General features: G+C 36.7%; 1 protein-coding gene across 1 annotated transcript; it reads left to right on the top strand.

Annotated features, from left to right (window-relative positions):
• The first annotated feature begins 617 nt into the window (after window positions 1-617).
• LOC115715108 (NDR1/HIN1-like protein 13) lies at window positions 618-2,135 on the top strand. The gene has a single exon (XM_030643918.2). It carries the CDS (start codon window positions 1,155-1,157, stop codon window positions 2,013-2,015), a length of 861 nt encoding a protein of 286 aa, XP_030499778.2. The 5' UTR covers window positions 618-1,154; the 3' UTR covers window positions 2,016-2,135.
• The last annotated feature ends 20,239 nt before the right edge of the window (window positions 2,136-22,374 follow it).

Here is a 22,374-nt window from a genome sequence, read left to right as displayed (position 1 = left end):
TGATGCATGAGAAGAGTGTGCATGTGGTAAAATAGTAATAAAATAAAGATGAATGGTATAAATGTTTAGTTTACCGTGTAGTGGTATTTAGGTAATAAAGTTATCATTTTATATTTTTGATGTAAACATTTCAAAGAAAAAAGTACGTCCCACTACTTTGAGCATGTAATAGACATATATAGATAGCTAATGATCAACTTTAAGAATTATATATATATATATATATATACTAGATAGAAGTTACGTGCCAATCCACGTATGTTAATTTTATTTTAATTTTTAGTTTTTTTTAATATCATAATTTTAAAATTAATAATATTCAATGTAGTGATAATCATTGAAATTTGAAAACATAATATATAGTGATTTAAATAAAAACAAAAATTATTATTATACTTTGTAATAGTAATTAAAAAATTATTATTATTCATCCTAAATTTATTTTTGAAATTAATGAAAATGCTCATCTGGTTAAACTATCAAAACATTCAAATTTAATTTAAAATAATATTTAAAATTTAACTAATTTTAAATATCAAAATTTGAAAATAATTTTTAATAAAAAAATAAACAATAATATTAACAAATTTATTATTAATTGCAACACTTTAGGTGGATTAATTATATTTAGGTTTAACTAACTACATGTATGCTGATCCGAATTCACTAAATTTTATATAGAATAGATATACACACTATTTATCTAGAATGAACATATAATAATAATATTTATTATTATTATTATTATTATTATTATTATTATTATTATTATTATTATTATTATTAAGAAAGCTGTAAACTAATCCAACTAAACCAAAAGAGCGATCCAAAAATAGGATGTTGGCTGCCGAACCCATGAAAACAAAACAATATACGTTCAAAAATAGGATGTGTAATCATGATCTCTAACCCAAAACAATAACAAGAATAAAAAAAGGAAAAAGAAAACTCTCCCTATAGACAGAGACCAAATGCGTTGTCATAAGAAAATTTGCAACATGTGAACACCTAATCTGTCTTGGCCGTAAACCCAATTATCAATAATTGAATGGTTTACACATGAAAACTATTTTTTCTCTGTTCCATCAAATTACATGACATAAGTCGCAAACCCATACCATCTCATCCATTAACAACCGCTCCCCCATTTCTCGATGGAGGGGCGGGTGCCGCCTTCCTCCGCCGCTGCTGCCGACAATATCGAAGAGTCATCGGGCGCCAATAATGAATTGGACCCTTCGTCAGAACCACCACTCCCACGGCTCCCAGAAACGTACGTAATCCAAATCCCCAAGGATCAAATTTATCGTGTACCACCTCCAGAGAATGCCCGAACAGCCGAACTACGTTTACGTAAACCTCTAAACAATTCTAAAGCTCGTAAGAGCACCAACCGTGCATGCCTATTCCTGCTATGCATAGTAATAACATTACTGGTGGTGGGCCTCGTAATTGGGCTAACTCTGTTGGTTATGTTCTGTTCTTTGAGCCTTAAACCTCCCAAGTTCTCGGTTGAAAATGTGCATCTCTTGAATCAATCAGAAAACTCTACTAATGATTTTATTAATAGCAGTAGTAGTAATAATAATAATAATAATTTACAATCTTACGCTGTGTACGTGAAGGTAGACAACATAAACTCCAACACTGGAATCTCGTACCAACAAGAAGGTAGCGTAACGTCGTTGACTTTTAGAGATAAGAACATCGGTAAAGGAACGTATCCTTCAATGTTTCAAACAGGGGATTTTAACAGCACCACCGTACGCCTCGTCCTTGATGGATCCAAAGGAGTGTTTATGCATGAGGAGAAATTACGTGAACAAGATTTTAATAAGGATAAGTTACCTATTGCTCTGAGTTTGAAATTAGATATTCCTATTCGGATGTATGTTTGGATCTTGGAGATTTGGAAGAAAGAGATTTTTGTTGGTTGCAAGATCAAGTTAACGGGTTGGAACTCCAAAAATTCTAAAGTCATCCAGGGTGCTTGTCATACCAAGTTCAGGTCTTGATCAGATATATATAAAATATATGCGTTTCTATATTATATAAATGTTATTTTTCATTCATTAGTTGGTGTACGTTTTTGTGATATTGATGAGAGTATTGATTTGGCAATTCATTTTACACAATCGTATCTTATTTATCATTATCTACATATATATGTATATATTTAAAGATCGCATGTGTAGAATTTAATTACAAGGCTAGCTGCACATACTATACTCTTCAAAAACAATATTCGACGTTCAATGTCTATAATTGACTGTTCTCAGGAATATGTTAGATTATTAAAATTCACACAACCAAAATAAATAAATAAAATGATAAAAGGACATGTTATACTCAAAAAAGAGCACGAAAAACACAAAACCAAAACTATAAGGAATTAATTAGTTCATCTCAGCGCTATAGCAGCCTGATAAAAAACTAAGAGGAAGTCCCAATTCCAATTTGCAATTTGTTTACTAGATAGATTAAGCCTTTTTTGCCCCTAATTAAATTAGCCCCTACGAAATTTGTCTCACGTTCATGTGGCTTGTAGTTGGTATAGTGATACCCTTGCATTCTCGGATGACACCAGCAGCTGTTTAATATCATGAATTCAACCCATCATTAATATGATATTGTTAATAGATACACAATTAGTAGAGTAAATATCCGAGTCAAGAACAATGTTGAGGTATCCAACACATTACTTATACTGAGCATTGCTACAAGGCAGTGCCATTACCATACTGATATAATAAGTAGTTAGATAAGGTCTTTTGATTTATTAAATCAAAGAGAACAGATATTAAATTTATAGTATGCCACCTTATAGTGCAATATATATATATATATATATATATATATGGAGTACTTCTTTGGATATTACCCATTCATAGGTATTAAAAAAAGTGATGATGTGTCAATTTAATAACTTGTATAGTAGGTCAACAAGATATTTATTTATTTTATTAATTTGTATTTATGTTTTTTTTTTTTAATAATATAGAATGATGATTCCAACTAATAACAAGTGCAGAATTACAAGTTATTTTTAGAAACTAAATTATGCAATCAAAAGTACTACATTATCCATATATATTAACAATCCACATTCATTAGATTATTAAATTGTCAAAGTGAATTGATGACTTTTCACTCTAAAGCTAAAAGTCACGTGTATGTATATTGAACTTCATAATATGGGTTCTCTTTCAAGTAGCATGCATATTAGCTCACTCTAACTTTCTTTGAGAGTCTCTTTCTCTATCTCTCTCAGAATTTATATTACTTGAAAGCTTTTCTTCAGTAACTTTTACATTGTAATTTGTTGTCATATAGTGATCAATCACAACAATCAATATATCTAATGAACTATCTCATATAATTCTATTGTTGGTTTCAGATAGATGCAATAAGAGCTTTGTACTATCTTTCTCATAAATATGTGTTCCTTTTTATTTATATTGAACTTTATGAATTTTTCATTAAAAAATTCAATCACCTCATTCTCTTCTTTTTTTGACATTAATTAATTTTGGAGATAATTCTGTATATAAGACCTTCTCTTTGAACAATTCTACTAGTCCTCCAAAACTAGGAAATTTAAACAAGTTAAAACAATTGTAAGTTGGTAACGCTTTATTTTTGTTTCATTTCTTCTTCTAATAAAGAATTTAAGTTCTTATTTGCCTACGTTTAGTTATAGTTATAAAGCCAAGAAATATTGAGACATGAAATCATGTAATTAATTCCTTTGTTTTTATTGTTTATTCGATAGGCTTATTAAGAACTATTATGAGAAAGGTACTAGTGATGATATTGATACTATTTCTATAATCCATTAACTTTACTTGCTAGGTTGATATATCCAGGCCCGGTCATGGGCATAGGCGGGCTAGGCCTGTGCTTAGGGCCCAAAAAAAAAATATTTACCTTTTAAAATTATACCATTTTTGACTGATTTTAAAAAATACCATATTTTTTTTTCTAAATAAGGGCCCAAAATAACTTTTTTTTCTATGGCCCACTAAAAGTCAGGGCTGGCTCTGGATATACCTATTAGAATTATATATTACTTATTTAAACATTCATCATTCACATGAAGCAAGCGAACGAGTTTGTATATTTGGGTTAGCAATGGACAGATAATGTATTCAAAAGAATGTAAGAATATGTCAAAGGTACGTGAAAAAAAAAAAAAACACAATTTGTTATCAAAATTAAAAATTCCCATATTAATTGAAGATTTCTTTTTTCTTTTTTTCTTTTACTATCATCTTAATTGAAGATTTTGTTTTTATCAAAGAAGATACCAAAAATATATATATTAAATTGGGAAAAAATGAAATAATTAGAGTAAAGAGGTAATGAGATGGGAATAAGAAAAGAATTATCAAATAATAAATTACCTCCACGTCATGAAGTAACCCTTCCACTAGTTTTAAAAAATAAATTTGAGTATTTTAAAATATCAATTAATACTATTAATGTGAATCATTAGATTTAATCTAATGGCCAATAATAAAATACCTATTTATGGGTAATACCCATTTAGAGCATACTCATATATATATTTACACAATAGAACATGTATAATTTATGTTAATATAGGCCAAAAAAATATACACCAAAGTTATATTTAGTTAACAAAAATAATAAGTAATTATATTTATTAAAATTATAAAATATAATTGATATATTTTATTTTATTTACGAGTAACTTTTTTTTACCACTGTGTATAATATACTATGTAAAAAAACAAAATATTAATCTTCTTCTATATTTTTAACGTTCAGAGATGAAAAACGTTGATATAGAAAAAAAAATAAAAAAGCAATAAAAAAAGATTTTATTTGACAAACTTTTTTTTCTTTTTTATCTCAGAATATATATATATGGCAAGATTATGGTAGGACCGAGCGAAGTTCTTTACCAGTAGAGAATTTTTTTTAACATTAATTTGAAATCATGTAGTTATTATAATGTAATTGGTGTATACCTTTACAATAAAACTGCTTGTATAAAGTTTTCCTACAAGTTAGGTCTTTTTGACATCCCTTGGGCGATTATTGTTATTGCAGTGTTCATAAATGTGAGGCGCATTATTATGAACACATATGGACTGACTCCTAGAATAAGATCGGTATTGCAAAGCTCATTGTCCTCTGTTGTTGCACATGATGGGGATCAAGCAGCAGTTGCTCAAAATATGGCTCAGAGTATAGTGTCAAGATTGTGTTTGACCTTTACACTTAGCTATCATCTTGAGCGGGTTGGCGCCTTGGGAGTGCTTTTTGTTGTCTCATGAGGTTCTTGCCTTTGATGAACAAGGTTGTCGCGAGGAACGGTGAGCTGCTTGTGCTCTCTAGTTGCTTGAGCATGTGGTGTGTTACTACGAGAATTGGATTGTCTAGGTGTTTGTAATGTGGTACTAGCTGACGGATTCGAGTGCCTTATAGGTGAAGATGGAGCCCTAACTTGAGAAGGTAATTTCCTCCTTTCATCTCTACCTAGTCCATTATTTTCATGAGATAGCCTTAGGGGTAAGGTTTGGATTCCACTTGGGTCATGACCATCTCCATATAATGGTGCATCAGTGGAACGATTATGTTAGGCATGCACGCCAATATTTGGCAAAGGTTGATTGTCACCTCTACTTAGGGAATTGGTATTTCCATGAACCCCATGGAGTTAGTTTTCTTGGTCGTTGGTCACCTTTTGGTTATCCAGGGTTTCATGACCCTTTGAGGGGCAACTACCTCTCTTTCTTCTAGGGCGAGATGGCTCCATTAATTGAGGAGATTGGACCTCATGCCTTTGAGCTTGCTCTTGAAGCTCCTTGTTGTTACATAAACTTTCAGCCAATTAGTCACAAAGGGCCTCATTCTCTTGGTACACCTCATGCACGGGCATGGATCTAATTAGTGGACACATCCTAGATGGGGATGAGAAACTTTCACAGTCTTGCATTTTTCCCTTATCATCTTCCATAGGTGGCATGGGACACTTTTCTTGGCGTCGCGAGGATTCTTCTCCACATGGTTGTGAAGGAACAAATTTTCTTTCACCAAGGGGTTGATTAACTTCACCCCTTGGTACTTCAATATCTCCTTTAAAAAATTTTCTTCTGGTACTCACCATTGTTGGGATAATGGTGTGAGTTAATTGATTTTTCAGAGAAAAATAACAAAATCTTTCACTGTAGCGCTTTTAATGAAAGCACCAAACTATTTACGCAATTTTTTATCAAATAATCTAATAAGATTGTAAAAAATTAGAGGACTATGCTAATTAGACTTTTGTAAAATAAAAATTATTTGGCAAAGGTTGATTGTCACCTCTACTTAGGGAATCGCTATTTCCATGAACCCCATGGAGTTAGTTTTCTTGGTCGTTGGACACCTTTTGGTTATCCAGGCTTTCATGACCCTTTGAGGGGGAAATACCTCGCTTTCTTCTAGGGCGAGACAGCTCCATTAATGGAGGAGATTGGACCCCATGCCTTTGAGCTTGCTCTTGAAGCTCCTTGTTGTTACATAAACTTTCAGCCAATTAGTCACAAAGGGCCTCATTCTCTTGGTACACCTCATGCACGGGCATGGATCTAATTAGTGGACGCATCCTTGATGGGGATGAGAAACTTTCACAGTCTTGGATTTTTCCCTTATCATCTGCCATAGGTGGCATGGGACACTTTTCTTGGCGTCGCGAGGATTCTTCTCCACATGGTTGTGAAGGAACAAATTTTCTTTCACCAAGGGGTTGATTAACTTCACCCCTTGGTACTTCAATATCTCCTTTAAAATTTGTTCTTCTGGTACTCACCATTGTTGGGAGAATGGTGAGTTAATTGATTTTTCATAGAAAAATAACAAAATCTTTCACTATAGCGCTTTTAATGAAAGCACCAAACTATTTACGCAAATTTTTATCAAATAATCTAATAAGATTGTAAAAAATTAGAGGACTACGCCAATTAGACTTTTGCAAAATAAAAATTATTTGGCAAAGGTTTATTGTGACCTCTACTTACGGAATCGGTATTTCAATGAACTCCATGGAGTTAGTTTTCTTGGTCGTTGGTCACCTTTAGGTTATCCAGGGTTTCATGACCCTTTGAGGGGCAACTACCTCTCTTTCTTCTAGGGCGAGATGGCTCCATTAATGGAGGAGATTGGACCCCATGCCTTTGAGTTTGCTCTTGAAGCTCCTTGTTGTTACATAAACTTTCAGCCAATTAGTCACAAAGGGCCTCATTCTCTTGGTACACCTCATGCACGGGCATGGATCTAATTAGTGGACGCATCCTAATTAGATTATAAGTCAGTGAATTTAGGTTATAAATTCTTGATCTGCTTATTGGAAGCTCGGTTATATAGACCCATGGTCCCCCCACTAGTTGAGATAATATTTCTTGTAAGACTCATATAATTGGTTTTGATTAATCAATTATAATTCTCAAATTAGACTATGTCTATTTGTGAATTTTTCACTAAGTAAGGGTGAAATTGTAAAGAAAGAGTTTTAGGGGCATATTTGTTAATTATGATACTTTGTATGGTTCAATTAATAAATATGATAAATGACAATATTATTTAATAATTATTTATAGTTATTAAATAGCTAGAATTGGCATTTAAATGGTTGAATTAGAAAATTGGCATTTTTGAGAAAATCAGATGCGGAAAAGATAAAACTGCAAAATTGCAAAAAGTAAGGCCCAAATCCACATGGCATGGCCGGCCACTTTTGTAGGGTTTTCCCTCTGATATTTTCATTATTTTAAATGCCAAATAATTCAAACCTAACCCTAGTGGAATGCTATAAATAGATAGTGAAGGCTTCAGGAACAAAACACTTTTCTTCTGACTTTTCATTCAGAAAAAACTTAGCCTCTCTCTCTCTCCCTATCTTTAGCCGCCACCTTGCTCTCTTCCTTACCTCTTCAATTTCGAAATTCTTAGTGTGAGAGTAGTGCCCACACACAGCAAGTGATACCTCAATCATAGTGAGGAAGATCGTGAAGAAAGACTTTCAGCAAGAAGGAGTTTCAGCACTAAAGAATCAGAGACAGAGATCCAGGTTAAGATATTGATAATGCTCTGCTACAGAAAGGAATCAACGGCAGATATCTGAATGGAAGGAGTCATATTATTCCGCTGCACCCAATGTAAGGTTTCCTAAACTTTATATGTGTTTATTTCATCGTTTTAGAAAGTTCATATTTAGGGTGTTAATCAACATACTTGTGAGTAGATCTAAGATCCTGGAAAAATAATTTCCAATAGAACAGTGGCTCATGGGAGACAAAATATCCATAAACTCAACAATAAATATAATGTTCATCGATGTTATTCTTAGGAACAATTATAATAAAGAAGCCAAGAAAAGAGAATGGTCTCTTGTTCATGGTGGAGTTGTGTATAGGTGTGATGAAGCTTTTTTAATGGTGATGACTTGTGTTGGAATTTTATGCCCTAAATAAAATCAATTTCAATACAATCTTATTTGTTATCAATAGAAGATTAGAGGTCATTTATGTTTACATGTAAGTTTCATGTTTATGGTTTAATATACAATTTCTGTTAAATCCAGAACATATAGTTACTCACAATTGTAGTCAACACAGTTGAAGGTAATTGTGATTATATGCTTCAAAAAATAATGTCCCATGATTCATTACTGCACTGGATTTACATTGTTGTGATGGTCAGCGATAAAGCTTACTTACACATTGGATAAGTATTATTAGGGGTGTTCATCAAACCGCTCAAACCGCTCAAACCGCCCGCACCGCAAAAAATATGCGGTTTGAAATTCTTCGCGGTGCGGTTGCGGTTTGAATTTTTCCTAAACCGGGCGGTGCGGTGCGGTTTGCGGTTTTGAATTTTTAAACCGCGGTTCAAACCACACCGCATGTTTTAAAATTCAATTTTTATTTTTATTTAATTAATTCATACATATATTTAATTAAGCCCATGTGAGCCCAGCCCAGCCCATAACTATTAGGGCAAAACCCTTAACCTCACTCACATATCCCTGCCTGCCTTCTCTTCGCCTCGGCAACAAAAAGAAAATGAATTCTTGTCTTCTCTCTCTTATAGCCAACAACACCATCGACAAAAGACAAATCTACTGGTCGTCGGTGCTTTCACGATTGGCCACGCTTCTTCTCCGTTCTTCTGCTGATTGTTAATACAGGTATTGTTTATACTACTGTCCTTCTTATTTAAATCTCTATTTGCCTCTGTATATGTCTTTGCACAAATGCTATATTAGGATACTTTCAATAATGGCTATGTTGCTGTTGAGTTTGCAAATGAAATATGAAAATATAATAAACTTTGGCTTGTTGGAATGGATGTATGTATACTACATAAGGCAACTTTTTTATCACTTTGTATACGATACCTACAAAGTGAAATAGGCAATGAACAATATGTATCAAATCAAACATTCAAATCCAAAGGAGAATTGGACATTAAAAAAAAAAAAACTATGACAGATTTTTTTGTCATTGAAATTAAGCACAAAAAATTTATGATTTTATAGAATTTTTTATTTTTATGTTACGAAAAATATTTTATAAGGTTGAAGCAACATAAAAATAACGTAATTTTTCCTCTTTAAAAAAAATAAAAAATATAAATAATGAGCAATTTAGGTATTTTGTATAAATTTTTCTTTTCTTTTATCTGAAAGCCCATTTGGACAATTGCTCTATCAATTACGATGAAACCATAGAAAAAGAAAATAAATGTAATTTTTTTCATAATTACCCCAAAAAATACAAAAAAGTTTACAAAAGTATAGATCTATAGTATGTACTATGTTGTTTGTGTTGTTTTAACAAGTATTAGTTTGCATATTGCTACTATATTTACACTACGTTACATTGTTTTTATGTTGCTTTCCATAAAAATGTAAATAAAAAAAAAAGTAAATTAAAGTCCATAAAAATGTGAAGAATGGTATTTTTCAGTACAAATGTAAAATATATATAACATTATTTAAGTATTTTGTGTGAAAATAACAAAAAATCAATATTGTTAAGCTAGAATGATATCTCTTCTTGGCTCCTCTTTGTATACATTAAGCTTATTTGTTTTATATTGTTATAGCATACTATATATGTGCCATAATTTATGATTGTTTTCATTTTAATTAATCTTTTAGATGGAGCAAAGCTCACAATCCCCATCCATTGGTACTCCAATCACACCAACGAGCCAAAATCAATCTGTTGACTCTAGTAATGCTTCTAAACCTCCTTTGCCTACTAACTTTTCTAAAAAAATAAGTAGGCAAGTATCTGATGTTTGGGACCATTTTACTAGAATTGAAGATAACCCAAATGATCCTAGAGCTATTTGTAATTATTGTCAGCAAAACTATGTTGTGGGTCATAGAAAACATGGACCTAGTACCCTTAGGAATCATTTGATGAATTTGTGTCAGAAATATCCTTTTAGATTGGAGGATAAAAAGCAAAAAACTTTAATATTTCAAAAGAAAAATATTGTTCGGTGTGAAAGTGTTGGAGGTAGTAATTTGGTGGCCGTGGGATTTAATCAAAATGCTTGTAGGCTTGCATGTGCGAAAATGATAATCATTGATGAGTTGGCTTTTAGGTTTGCGGAGCAAGAGGGATTCAAGTTATTTTATAGTGTTTCTTGCCCTAAGTTTGATATTCCTTCACGTGTTACAATTGCTAGAGATATTATGAAGTTGTATAATGATGAGAAGAAAAAATTGAGAGATTATTTTGTTAAGAATTCACAAAGAGTTTCTCTCACCCCTGACACATGGACTTCCATTCAAAATGTTTGCTATATGGTGTTGACATCACACTTTATAGATCATGAGTGGAAAATGCAAAAGAGAATTTTGAATTTTTGTCAAATTGATAATCACAAAGGAGAGACAATAGGCAAAGCTATTGAGACATGCTTAAAAGATTGGGGTATTAAAAATGTGTTTGCAATCAATGTTGATAATGCATCCTCTAATAATGTGGCTATTATCCACATTAAGAAGAGATTGCAAATTTGGAAGAGTGCTGTTTGTGATGGAGAATTTTTACATAATGAGGTGTTCAACTCATATTGTTAATTTAATTGTCAGTGATGGATTGAAAGATATGGATGATTCTATTGCAGCTGTTCGTAATGCAGTTAGATATGTTAGAGCTTCTCCTTCTAGGTTGGCAAGATTTCAAAGTTGTGTGAAGAATACTTCTAAAGGGGAGAGGGCTCTTGTTTGCTTGGATGTGGCAACAAGGTGGAACTCAACTTTTATGATGTTAGATCGTGCATTAAAATATGTCGATGCTTTCAAATTGTTAGAAGAAGAAGATGTGTATTATATGCAATATTTTAGTGATGAAGATAGGAATGGGAGAACATTAGTGGGGCCACCGAATTCTAAGGATTGGGAAAATTGTGTCACTTTTTGTAGATTTTTGAGAGTATTTTATGAAGCCACCCTAAAGTTTAGTGCCTCTTTATTTGTTACTTCGAATTCATATTTCCATGAAGTGTGTTCTGTTCGTGGAAAACTAATCAAATGGTGTTCTAGTGACAAATCAATCTTAAAGGATATAGCTACTAAGATGAAGATCAAATTTGACAAGTATTGGGGCAATATTGAAAAACAAAACATGCTTCTTTATGTGGCTATTATCTTGATCCTAGGTACAAGTTGAAATTTGTAACATGTTGTTTGAAGAAACTATATAGTGAGGATGAAGTTCATGCCATCACTTTTTTAGTGAAGAGTTGTTTGTCAAAGTTGATTAGTCACTATTCTGATGAAGTCAAGATCAAAAATCCTCCAGAAGTTAATAGTACTCAAAGTGGGTCATCTATTCAAGAAAAAGTTTCAATGATAGACTCAGATGATGATGATTTTGTTAACATGTTTGAGTCTGAATTTGATAAAGAGTGTGATGAAGATGATGCTTTAGACATGAAAAATGAGCTTGATAGGTACTTTATGGATCGAAATGAGGATAGGAAACAAAAGGACTTCGATATCTTGGTATGGTGGAAAATGAATTCATAAAAATATCCTATCTTGTCAGAGATGGCTCGTGATGTTCTTGCCTCCAAGTTTCAACAGTAGCATCTGAGTCTGCTTTTAGCACTGGATGGAGAGTGCTTGATCCTTTTCGAAGTTCTTTGAGTCCAAAAATGGTACAAGCTTTAATATGTTGCCAAAATTGGTTGAGATCTTCTCTTATGCCATTAGATATGAGTTCAATATTAGAGGACATACAAACGTATCAATCTTGTGATTCAGGTAAATAATTAATTAATGATTGTGAATTCTTATATACATATATTTTTTTTAAATTATTCATCTAGTGTCTAATAATATTTTATTTTATTTTGTAGATATCTCATTCTCAATCTCAACTACTTCATCTGAAATTGCGGATCTTGAATAACTTGCTAAAAGTTGGAGTTGGAGTTGGAAGTTTGTGTTTGTTTTATTTTTAATCTATTTATGTTAGTTGTACTTTATATTGTTGTTGGAATTTAATTAGTTTCAAGTTTATTATTTTGATTTAGGTGTGTTGTTGAAACTTTAAAAAGATTATTGACTTATTGTTGTTGTTATAACTTTATTACTCTTAAGTTTGTTGTATTTTCTTAAGTGTTTTAGAATAATTGTATTTATGATAGTTTAATTATTTTGTAATGATTTAGAAAAAAACAAATTTGTAATAATCCAAACCGCAAAAACCGCAGAAACCGCACCGTACCGCACCATTTTTTGCGGTGCGGTTTTTGCAGTTTTTTAGTGTCGTGGTGCGGGTGTGGTTTGGAAAATTGGAAAAATCGCATGTGCGGGTTGGTTTGAAAAAATGGTTAAAAACCGCACCACCCGCACCGCGAACACCCCTAAGTATTATGTTCTTTCTAGGATATTGGTAAAGTATGCTAGTATTAGATGTATGGACTATACATTGGACTGAACCGATATTGATCTTGGTAAAGATATTATAATCTTACTGTTATATCTTTCCAAGTTAATATCACTTGTTTATCTTAGATCAAAAGATCTTAATCCTCACATAGTTAGGTTCGATCTCAAGAGTGTTATTTATATTCTTAGAGTTGTTAGTGAAACCCTACCATTTGGTTCGGGTAACACGTACAAATTGGGAACATGATAGTACAATACAGGGGAGCGCTAATCATAGATACGGAATCTATAGCTTCTATCTAGACATAGAAGTGAAATGATGATTTCCTTCGAGCTTGACTTAATAGAGATAAATGGAAGAGCTCTTATTTTAGTAATTATATTAGTTTACTGAAATATCATTTACAGGAAGCTAACTGTTTTAAGGATAAAATACATTGAAGGGTGAAACATTATATTTGTCCCTACTCGATGTAAATTATCTATAGAGGATCTTTGATTATTGAGATTAGAATAATGGATAATTTCATAGCGTATCTATATCGTGGAACATATAGAGCGTTTTACATAATTGAGAGTGTGATTCCAAATCTATAGTGGTGCAAGGATGGATTAATAAGTTAGAGGATTTACTTGGTAAAATCTAGATTTGTTTATTAGAAGCTCAGTTATATATATAGGCCCATGGTTCCCACATTAGTTGAGACAATACTACTTGTAAGGCAAAGTTAATTGATTTGAATTAATCAATTATAATTCTAAAATTAGACTATGTCTTATTTATAAATTTTCACTAAGCTATGGCTTTTTTTTTTTGAAGATACTAAGCTATGGCTTAATTGTAAAGAAAAGAAGTTTTATCTATTTGTTAATTAAGAGACTTTATTAAGTCTAATTAATAAATATATTTAATGGCAATTTTATTTGATAATTAATTTTAATTATTATATAAATAGTTTTGACATTTAAGGGATTAAAATTGGAAAATATAGCATTTGTGAAAGAAAAGAATGAATAGTTGTACAAAATGATGAAAATTCTAATTTAGTGGGGCCCACTATGTGGCCGGCCACTTAAGGTGATTTATGCCCATTTTTATCATTTTTTAATGCCATATAATTTAAATCTAACCCAAACTAAAATAGTATAAAAAGAATAGGATGGTCTCATTATCCAACTAATGCTCATAACCTAGTTTACAAATTGTCAGACAACTAAAGAGTTTTGAGACCTTCTTCTTTCTTCTTCTTCTATTTCGAAATCTCTTGAGTGTTAATTTCGAGCCTCTTAGTGATTGAGTACATGCCCACACATAGCATGTTAGTACTCAATCATAGTGTGTAAGACTGCGAAGAATCCAACACCTAAAAGAGAATCGGGCTCAGATCTTGATAATTCTCTGGGATAGAAAGGAACAAGGGTTGGAGATCTAAGTGGAAGAAATCATTTAATTCCGCTGTAACCAATGTAAGGTTTCTTGAACTTTATATGTGTTTAAATTATATTGTTTTAGAAATTCATATTTAGGATGATAAAAAACATATACTGTAGTTGTTGACCGAGGTTTTCGGCAACCAATAAAGTAATAAAAGATTAAGGAGCTGTAAGAAATTAAGAGAAGGATTTTTACGTGGTTGGGGCATTAATGAGCCTTAGTCCATGAGTCTGTGTATTTATGAGTGTATTTAATACAGAGAATGTTCTTGGTGAGTATTTACTCTTCTTGCACTTATGCAACCCAAAATTCTCGACCCCATTAATGAGCTTTGAGGGGGTATTTATAGTGTTTTTGATGGGGTGATTCCCAGAATTATAGTACATGTATTTCTGTAACTATCAATAAAGTTAGGTGTTCCCAATGAATATACCATGGGTAATGCGTGGTCAAATCCCTAGCTGCTGTAGGGTTTTTATGTGGAATGTCCTTATTGTCTTTTGACTGACGTGACTCTTCGTAGTGTAGCCGTCAATAGACTTAAGTGATCATAGCCTTGTAGGTGCAGATCGGGGGTTGTGTCGTCAGACTTTATTGCGTGTGGCAGTCCCAACACGTGTCCACCCATGCGGCATTAAATGCGAGATGACTGCTCAGGGGAAGCCTGACACCTCGCGGAGATGCTTTGATGCTACTTAGGCCTCCGGGAGCATAGGGGACTTCGTATGCCTTCTTCGGGAGGCAGGTCCCGGATGTTGCCTTTCTTCATAAAGACTTAGCAATTAATTCAAATGTTAAGATCTTTTGGTCCACGTGTCCCTGTCTGGTTGGTCCACGTATATTCGGCAAAATCAGGGGCAACATTTACCCCCCAAGCCTTGTTTATTTAAAAAATGAACAAGGCTTGTTCAGATACCTCCGGTTGACTCCTCGATTTCCTGGCACGTGTTTCGGGTGCGTGAAGGTGTATTTAATGATCATCATTACTGCAGCGATTCACTTTTTGCAGGCGTTGATTCGTTTCATGCCCATTAATTGATACGGCGCATTAATGGGTGTCAGACGGATACTCAAATGTTTCCACCGCCATGATTACATATCAATCTAACCGTTGGATCTTGGGAATTCAAATCGTGCGCCTCCCCAGCTGTTCGATTGGTAGGTGATTGCGCCTGTTCCACATGCACCTTGGCCTATAAAAGCCACCACCTTTCCCTCATTTGGTTACTTTCATCTTTTCGCCAAATTTCTTCGAGCTTTCCAGAGAAAAAGAAACCCTTAGATCAGAACACCTTCAAACACTTACAGATTTCTTATTAACCTTTGTTCGTTACTGTCAGTCTACATTTCTTCGTCGATCAACAACAACTCCCAGTTCTAACACTTTATGTAAGTTTTTCGCACCACTCACTTTATTGTTTGTGTCCATGGCATGCTTTACTGACCATCTGTTTTTCTGGGTTTAATTGTTCGAAGTTTCTGGGATTTTTTTTTCGCCTTGAGTTTTTGCGTAATACGTTTAGATTGCTCTTCTCTGGTGTTTGGGTCACTCTTACTTTGCACATTATATTTTTCAAAGGCCCATTAGTTCTTTTCGTGATGGCCTTCAAGGGTACAGAGAAGACTTTGTATTTCTCGATTTCTGCCCTTTCTCTTTCTTTTCCTTACTTTGCTTATGTGCAATGTCACCATCTGTGAGATTCTTGCACCCGACTCTTGTCCAGGAAACCCTTTTAAGGCTTTCTTGTTGACAACCGTCCGGAGGGGGCCTCTTTCCAGCGGTTAGGGGACCCCCATTCCCTTTTTTGGACTTAGGGTTTGGCATGGGATCTGACTGCTGAAATTTTTACTCTTTTTCAGAACCAAAATGTCTACATCCGGTTCCAAATCTTCCAAGAAAGGAGGAAAGCGCTTGGCCACCTTAGAAGAGGTTATGGTGGGTCCCGTTGCCCAGGAGGGGTATACACCTCGGGCTACGGGATGGGAAGCGGTCGAGCTTCACTCTACGTTAACCTGCCCTCACCAACTGGAGAACATAGTAGTGGTGGTCGGTATCAAACCCACGACGTCCGGGACGTACCACCGCCCGCCCTGTGATGCGGAGACGCCCAATCACAATTACGGAGGCTTCGGAGCCTGGAGCTAGACGCATTTGATTACCGGGGCTATGCTTCCCCTTCAGGACTATTTCATTAATTTCCTTGTATTTGTCAGCCTTGCGCCATACCAACTTATTCCACAAGCTTACCGCCTGCTTTCAGGCTTATTTATTTTTTACTCTACCCAGGGATGGGGCTCTCCTAGTCCGACAGAGATTTTGTACTTTTATTAACTTGTTTCTGTCACCAAGAAGGGGGACTAACTTAAGGACGGTTTTTTACGGCTTTTGGGACCACCCTTTGAATGAGGGTGTGGTCTCTTTTAATCAGCAAAAACACGTCAAGGAGTATCGCCATCGCTTCTTCTTCTCCTTCGGGTTCCGAGCCGTGGAACACCCGGAGCTTCTTACGGAGTGGGTTAGGATCCCTCCGTACGAGCGGACCGCGCCTACTCAGCTCTTCCTTCAGCGGGCCAAGACTTTCGCAACTTATGATAGGCAGGATCTCGACGTCGGGGGTTTGGTCACGACGGAGAATTGCCGGAAGGCCAAGCTGATCCAGGGGCACCAGTCGGTGGAGGACTCTAACCTTTCCAAGGTCATCTGCCCGAACGTAAGGGTTTCGGCCGCAGAAAAGACCTTCTGGGATGAGATTATTGCCACCACGAAAGAGAAGTACCGAGAGTACCTCTACCGGAAGGCCCAGAAAAAGGCTTACACTAAGGCCCAAGCGGCTACTGGGAGGCCCCTTCGCGTTGGGAGCCCGGTTGAGAGGAGGAGCCAGACGGCTGCCGGGAGACCCCTTCGCATTGGGACCTCGATTAAGAAGAGGGCTCCCAGGCCAAGGCCTACCGTCCAGGTGCCGAATACGGGGGCTCCTGACGCCAGCACTTTCGGCTCTGGTAAGTCCCCTTTATCAATACATTACGTTCCTCCTGTTCGCGAATATGCTAGCCTTATGCCTGTAGGGTTCGATGAACGTCTCCTTAGGTTTAGGATGCCCTCGACCCAGTGGGGGGATCATGCAAAGGATTATTATTTCTCCAACTTAGGAGATTATTTAGGTCGGTCCCGAATGGGTTCTAGACCTCCGGTGCCTGTTCCCTTGGATCCTTCGGCCTATCTTTCTTCTAGCTGGTTCCATCCCTCGGACAGGTATCTCGGAGATGATACAGCCAGTATTAAGATTCGGAACTTTGCTAGGGCCGAATTAGAGAGTCAGGGTAGGACTAGCTTGATTGCTCTTTAAGTGTTTACTGCTTTCACAGATATTCTAACACTTAATTCTTTTCTCTTGTTGCAGTAGCTTATCCCATGGAAGCGATCTTGGCCACCCTTGCCGGAGCCCACAGTCCGGATGCTTCCCTTCCTCCAACTTCTTCCCAGATGGTCACCCCCGCAAAAGCTTCTTCCAGTGCCCCTCTAGACACTATTGACTTAGTGGATGAGGAGGAGGTACTTCCTGAGGAAGCTAAAGAAGGTCAAGAAGAGCAATGGGCTCTTCCTGGGGAAGTTGAAGAAAGTGAAGAAGAGCAAGAGGTTGCTTTGGTGCGCAAGCACAAAGGCAAGATGGTAGCTGAGGAGACACCTAAACAGCCGCGGAGGGTGGACACTCCGGCCCCGAGCCATGATTCCGGGATCCCTCCCGAAGTGGAGGAATTTACAGTGCCTCCTAACATTGTGTTGACTCCGGTTCCCGAAGATGAGGCGAGGCAGGAGCTTCGGATAGCCAAGTACAATTATGCCCTTGACTAGTACTCCCGGGGGCATGCTGAGGTGGAGGCCTTAAGGAGGATTTTGCGAGAGGAGATGCAAAATTCCCTTAACGATCAGAACTACCAGAACCCGTGGGATCTAAACCTGGACCCCCTGACGGACTGGTTCAATCGTTTCCTTGGGCCTACCTTGGCTCCTTTTGCCGCGGAGAAGACCGTCGAGTACGTTTCCCAGCTAACCTGGTGTGCGCCTAAGCAGTTCGCTGCTTGTGCATCCTTGAACTCCGTCTTTCAAGTTCAGGATCTAAGCCACTCCTTGACCGTGGTATGTATTCCATGATTTTACTTCTTTTCTCCTTATTCTTCTTAAGGCCTTTACTCACTCTTGCTTCCTTTTCCAGCTTGCTGCAGAGGCTGGCCGCCTTTCCAAAAACATAGTTAATCACGGCTTCGTCTTGTCCGAATTTGGGGGCATAGACGAAGTCGTGAAGATCCTGCAGGACTTGTCTGCTGAAAGGCGGGCATTCCAAGAGGAGGCTGCGCGGCGGGAGGCCCTTGGTAAGGCCAAGTTCGAGGAAGAGGCTAAGCAAAGGGAAGCCCAAGCGGAGTCAATGATCTGAGAGGAGGTCCTTCGGAGGGATAGGCTGGAGGCAAAGCACCGAGAAGCACTGAGGGCAGAGGGCGAGGCTATCGCCAAGGCCAAACACGAGCTCCGGGAGGCTAGGGAGGCCTTAGACGAAATGGCTGCCAAGGTGAAGTCCTTAGAGGAATTGCACCAGGCGGACTTGGAGTCCTGGGCTAACTAGGCCGTGGAGCTGAAGGAGCTTAAGGACTTTAAAGACCAAGCCTCAAAGAAGGCTAAGAAAGATGAGCTCCTTTCTCCTATTTCCTGTATCCGATGCATCAAGCGCTTCGATGATGGCGTCTACATGGCCTGGTCAACAAATGGCCAGAGTATCAAGCTCGACTTCTACCCAAAACCTGCGGAGATGATTGCCAAATTCTGGGAGAAGAAGAAGAAGCTTGACGCCATGCTGGAGGCGCGCATTGGTCCTCGCCTTCCTCCTCGAATTGACTAGGCCGTTCTGAATCCAACCCATTACAACCCAGATTTTTCTTATCTTTTTTTTTATTTACAGCTAATTTGCTTTTATTTAAGATAATTTAAATAGCTGTTTTATTTTTTGAGGGGAAACAATAGTTAAGGCCTGTCCCCGGGCCCTTTGTATATATTTATTTTTTTTTACATGCCCTTAGGACCAGGATTTCTATATATATATGATCCTTCTTGATGCACATATTTTTTCTTATTGGACCTGCCCTTTGGGTCAGGATGTTTATACATATGCTTTTTTTTTGGTGCATACTCTTTTTTCTTTTTGGACCTGCCCTTTGGGTCAGGATGTTTTACTTTTCGCCTGTTTTTCGTCTGTCCGTGTGGTATGCCTTAGTACCCCCCTGAGTGGTATGAAAACTTTGTTTTTAAGGCACTCAGTTTTATTTAAAATACAGAGGCTGCATACACTTGGACGGTACAAACCCTTTAAACAAAGCCTAAGTTACACTTTTGGACTATTGGTAATATTTTCTGAGGTGATCGGCGTTCCAGGCCCTTGGCACAATGGTTCCATCCTTCCTTTTTAGCTTATAAGTGCCTGAACCGATTTCGTCCTTGATTTCATATGGTCCTTCCCAATTTGGCCCAAGTACCCCTACTCCGGGTTCTTGGGTGGCTGGGAAGACTCTTCTTAAGACCATATCCCCAATAGCGAATTTTCTGTTTTTAACTTTGGAGTTAAAATATTTGGTCACCTTCTTTTGATAAGCTGTCATCCGTATTTGTGACTCGTCTCGGAGTTCTTCAACTTGATCCAACACTTCTTGTAGTAAAGCTTGGTTTGTAGCTGGATCGTAAGTCGTTCTCCAGTGGGACGGGAATAACGTTTCTAGCGGGACCATTGCTTCACAACAATATGCCATCGAGAAAGGCGACTGGCCGGTCGTGGTTCTGGGGGTCGTTCGGTACGCCCATAACACTCTTGGCAACTCTTCGGGCCAGTTTTTTTTTGCAGGCCAGCAGCTTTTTCTTTAGGGTGACCTTTAGAATTTTGTTGACTGCTTCTGCTTGTCCGTTTGTTTGCGGCCTTGCCACAGCGGAGAAGCTTTTTACTACTCCGTGTTTGTTGCAGAAGTCAGTGAACTCTTCGCAATCAAATTGCTTTCCACTGTCAGAGACTATTTTTTGAGGCAAGCCATATCGACACACTATGTTTTTGATAACAAAGTCTAGTGCTTTTTTAGTAGTTATAGTCTTCATGGGCTCAGCCTCCGTCCATTTGGTGAAGTAGACTACTGCTACTATTGCATACTTTACTCCTCCCTTTCCTGTTGGCTGGGACCCAATAAGATCTATTCCCCAGACCGCGAAGAGCCACGGACTAGTCATCAGGGTAATTTCATTGGGAGGAGCTCTCGGCATGTTCGCGAACCTTTGGCACGAATCACATTTTTGGACGTAGTCTATGTGTTATAGTGAGATTTCTCTCACCTAGAAACTTGAGACTAGACCCCTACTTAGAGGACACGTATACTCAGATTTTCCAAAGAAAGCTGAGATGTCCCTGAGGGACTCCTCGAAGCTTCAAACCTCGCTTAAGATAGAATCAGCGAGAGGTGGTGAGCATGACTAAAGTCTAATCGCATCCGAGACAAGAGAGTATCTCGCATATATTGAACTATGTGCGAGTATCCTCCCCGTGTCCGTGTATAAATTAGGAGAACGATTCTCTGTAAATGCGAGATGGTCCTAAGAACTCTGCAGCCTTTATAATATAATATAGACTTGCACGTCTAGATCCTATCAGCCCGTCATGCGATGTCCATGAGAAGCGACCACCTAAGGACGCCGACATCCTGAACATAATCGATGAACCCGCGAGTTTATCACCAGAATATGAACAGCCAACTCGCAGATTTGGAAGACGCATACGTTGATGAACTTAGTAACTGCCGTTCATTTATTAATGTTAACATTGTTTAGTTAATTATTGTAATTCAATGTGTGAAAACGGATTGACAATGAATACAATCCTTGTATAACTAATTGGGCACCTGCTTTGTATATAAAGGGGTGATCCACCGTGAAATGGCACCTATGAAACTCTTGCTACAGTGGACTAAGCAGACCGTGATCTGACTGAACCACTATAATTCTTTGTCTCATTGTTATTTACCCAGTTTTTTGCTGATTATTTCTCATTCCCAGTTGAGTATTCGCCATTCTAGGTTGAATACTCGCACTTGTTCTTCACGTAGATTTCTTCTTGTTACTATTAATATCATATAATCTGGTGTTGCGAAATTCACTCCACAACACTATGCAATCGTTTTTCATTGTTGGCCAAAAGTATCCCTGTCTCAATATTTTCTTTGAGAGACTGGGTTGTAACGCCCTGTCCAACAGGGACGCCACGTGTGTGCACTTTATTTAAAATACCAATAATTATATAAGATGTAATTATACTAAAAGTGTGGGTAATTAAATTTTTGATAGTTAAAACTCAACCTTTAAATTGTTTAACAAAAGATAAGTAACATGATTTATGGGGTCCCCCTGTTTTCAAAATATTTACAAACTGGTTTCAAAGTATTTTACAACATAAGCTTTATATTTTCCAAAATACAATCAAAATAGAGCATCCTGTAAACTGGGTTGCCCACGGCTGGTATGTACATTGCTGCTGCGACCATAAACTCATGGTTGCTCAACTTTGGCCTTCCCTTTACCTGCACCATAAAGCACCAGTGAGTCACAGAGACTCAGCAAGAAAGTGATCAAAATAATAATTGAAAGAAAAATGATTATCAACTTAATCTCATGCCATTATGCTTACTCACTATTTGGTAATAATAAGCATACCCTTAACATCTCACATTCCTGGTACTTAATAAAGTACCACTTTTTACCACTCGTTACATACGAGCTGAATATGTCACTATCGTTGCCCGATAAAGCAAACGATAAGTAAGAAACCTAACCGCGGTTTCAAGAGTAATTACTCATAACGGTAATAACCGTTTCCAACCCTAGGTAATAACCTAGGCTTAATAAGCTTTAATCAACATCATAATAATGATTAAGGTCACCTCCATTCATTCATCGATTTTTAACCACATACGGTGCTTACCACTTTTCTTACCT

This window comes from Cannabis sativa, chromosome 4 (genome assembly GCF_029168945.1).
Source record: "Cannabis sativa cultivar Pink pepper isolate KNU-18-1 chromosome 4, ASM2916894v1, whole genome shotgun sequence".
Taxonomy (NCBI): Eukaryota; Viridiplantae; Streptophyta; class Magnoliopsida; order Rosales; family Cannabaceae; genus Cannabis; species Cannabis sativa.
The sequence above is the reverse complement of the archived record's forward strand: the minus strand, read 5'-3'. Positions and strand labels throughout refer to the sequence as shown.

What these genes read in the sequence shown, in the direction of transcription:
- LOC115715108 (XM_030643918.2), top strand. Translation starts at nt 1,155, where the DNA reads ATGGAGGGGCGGGTGCCGCCTTCCTCCGCCGCTGCTGCCGACAATATC.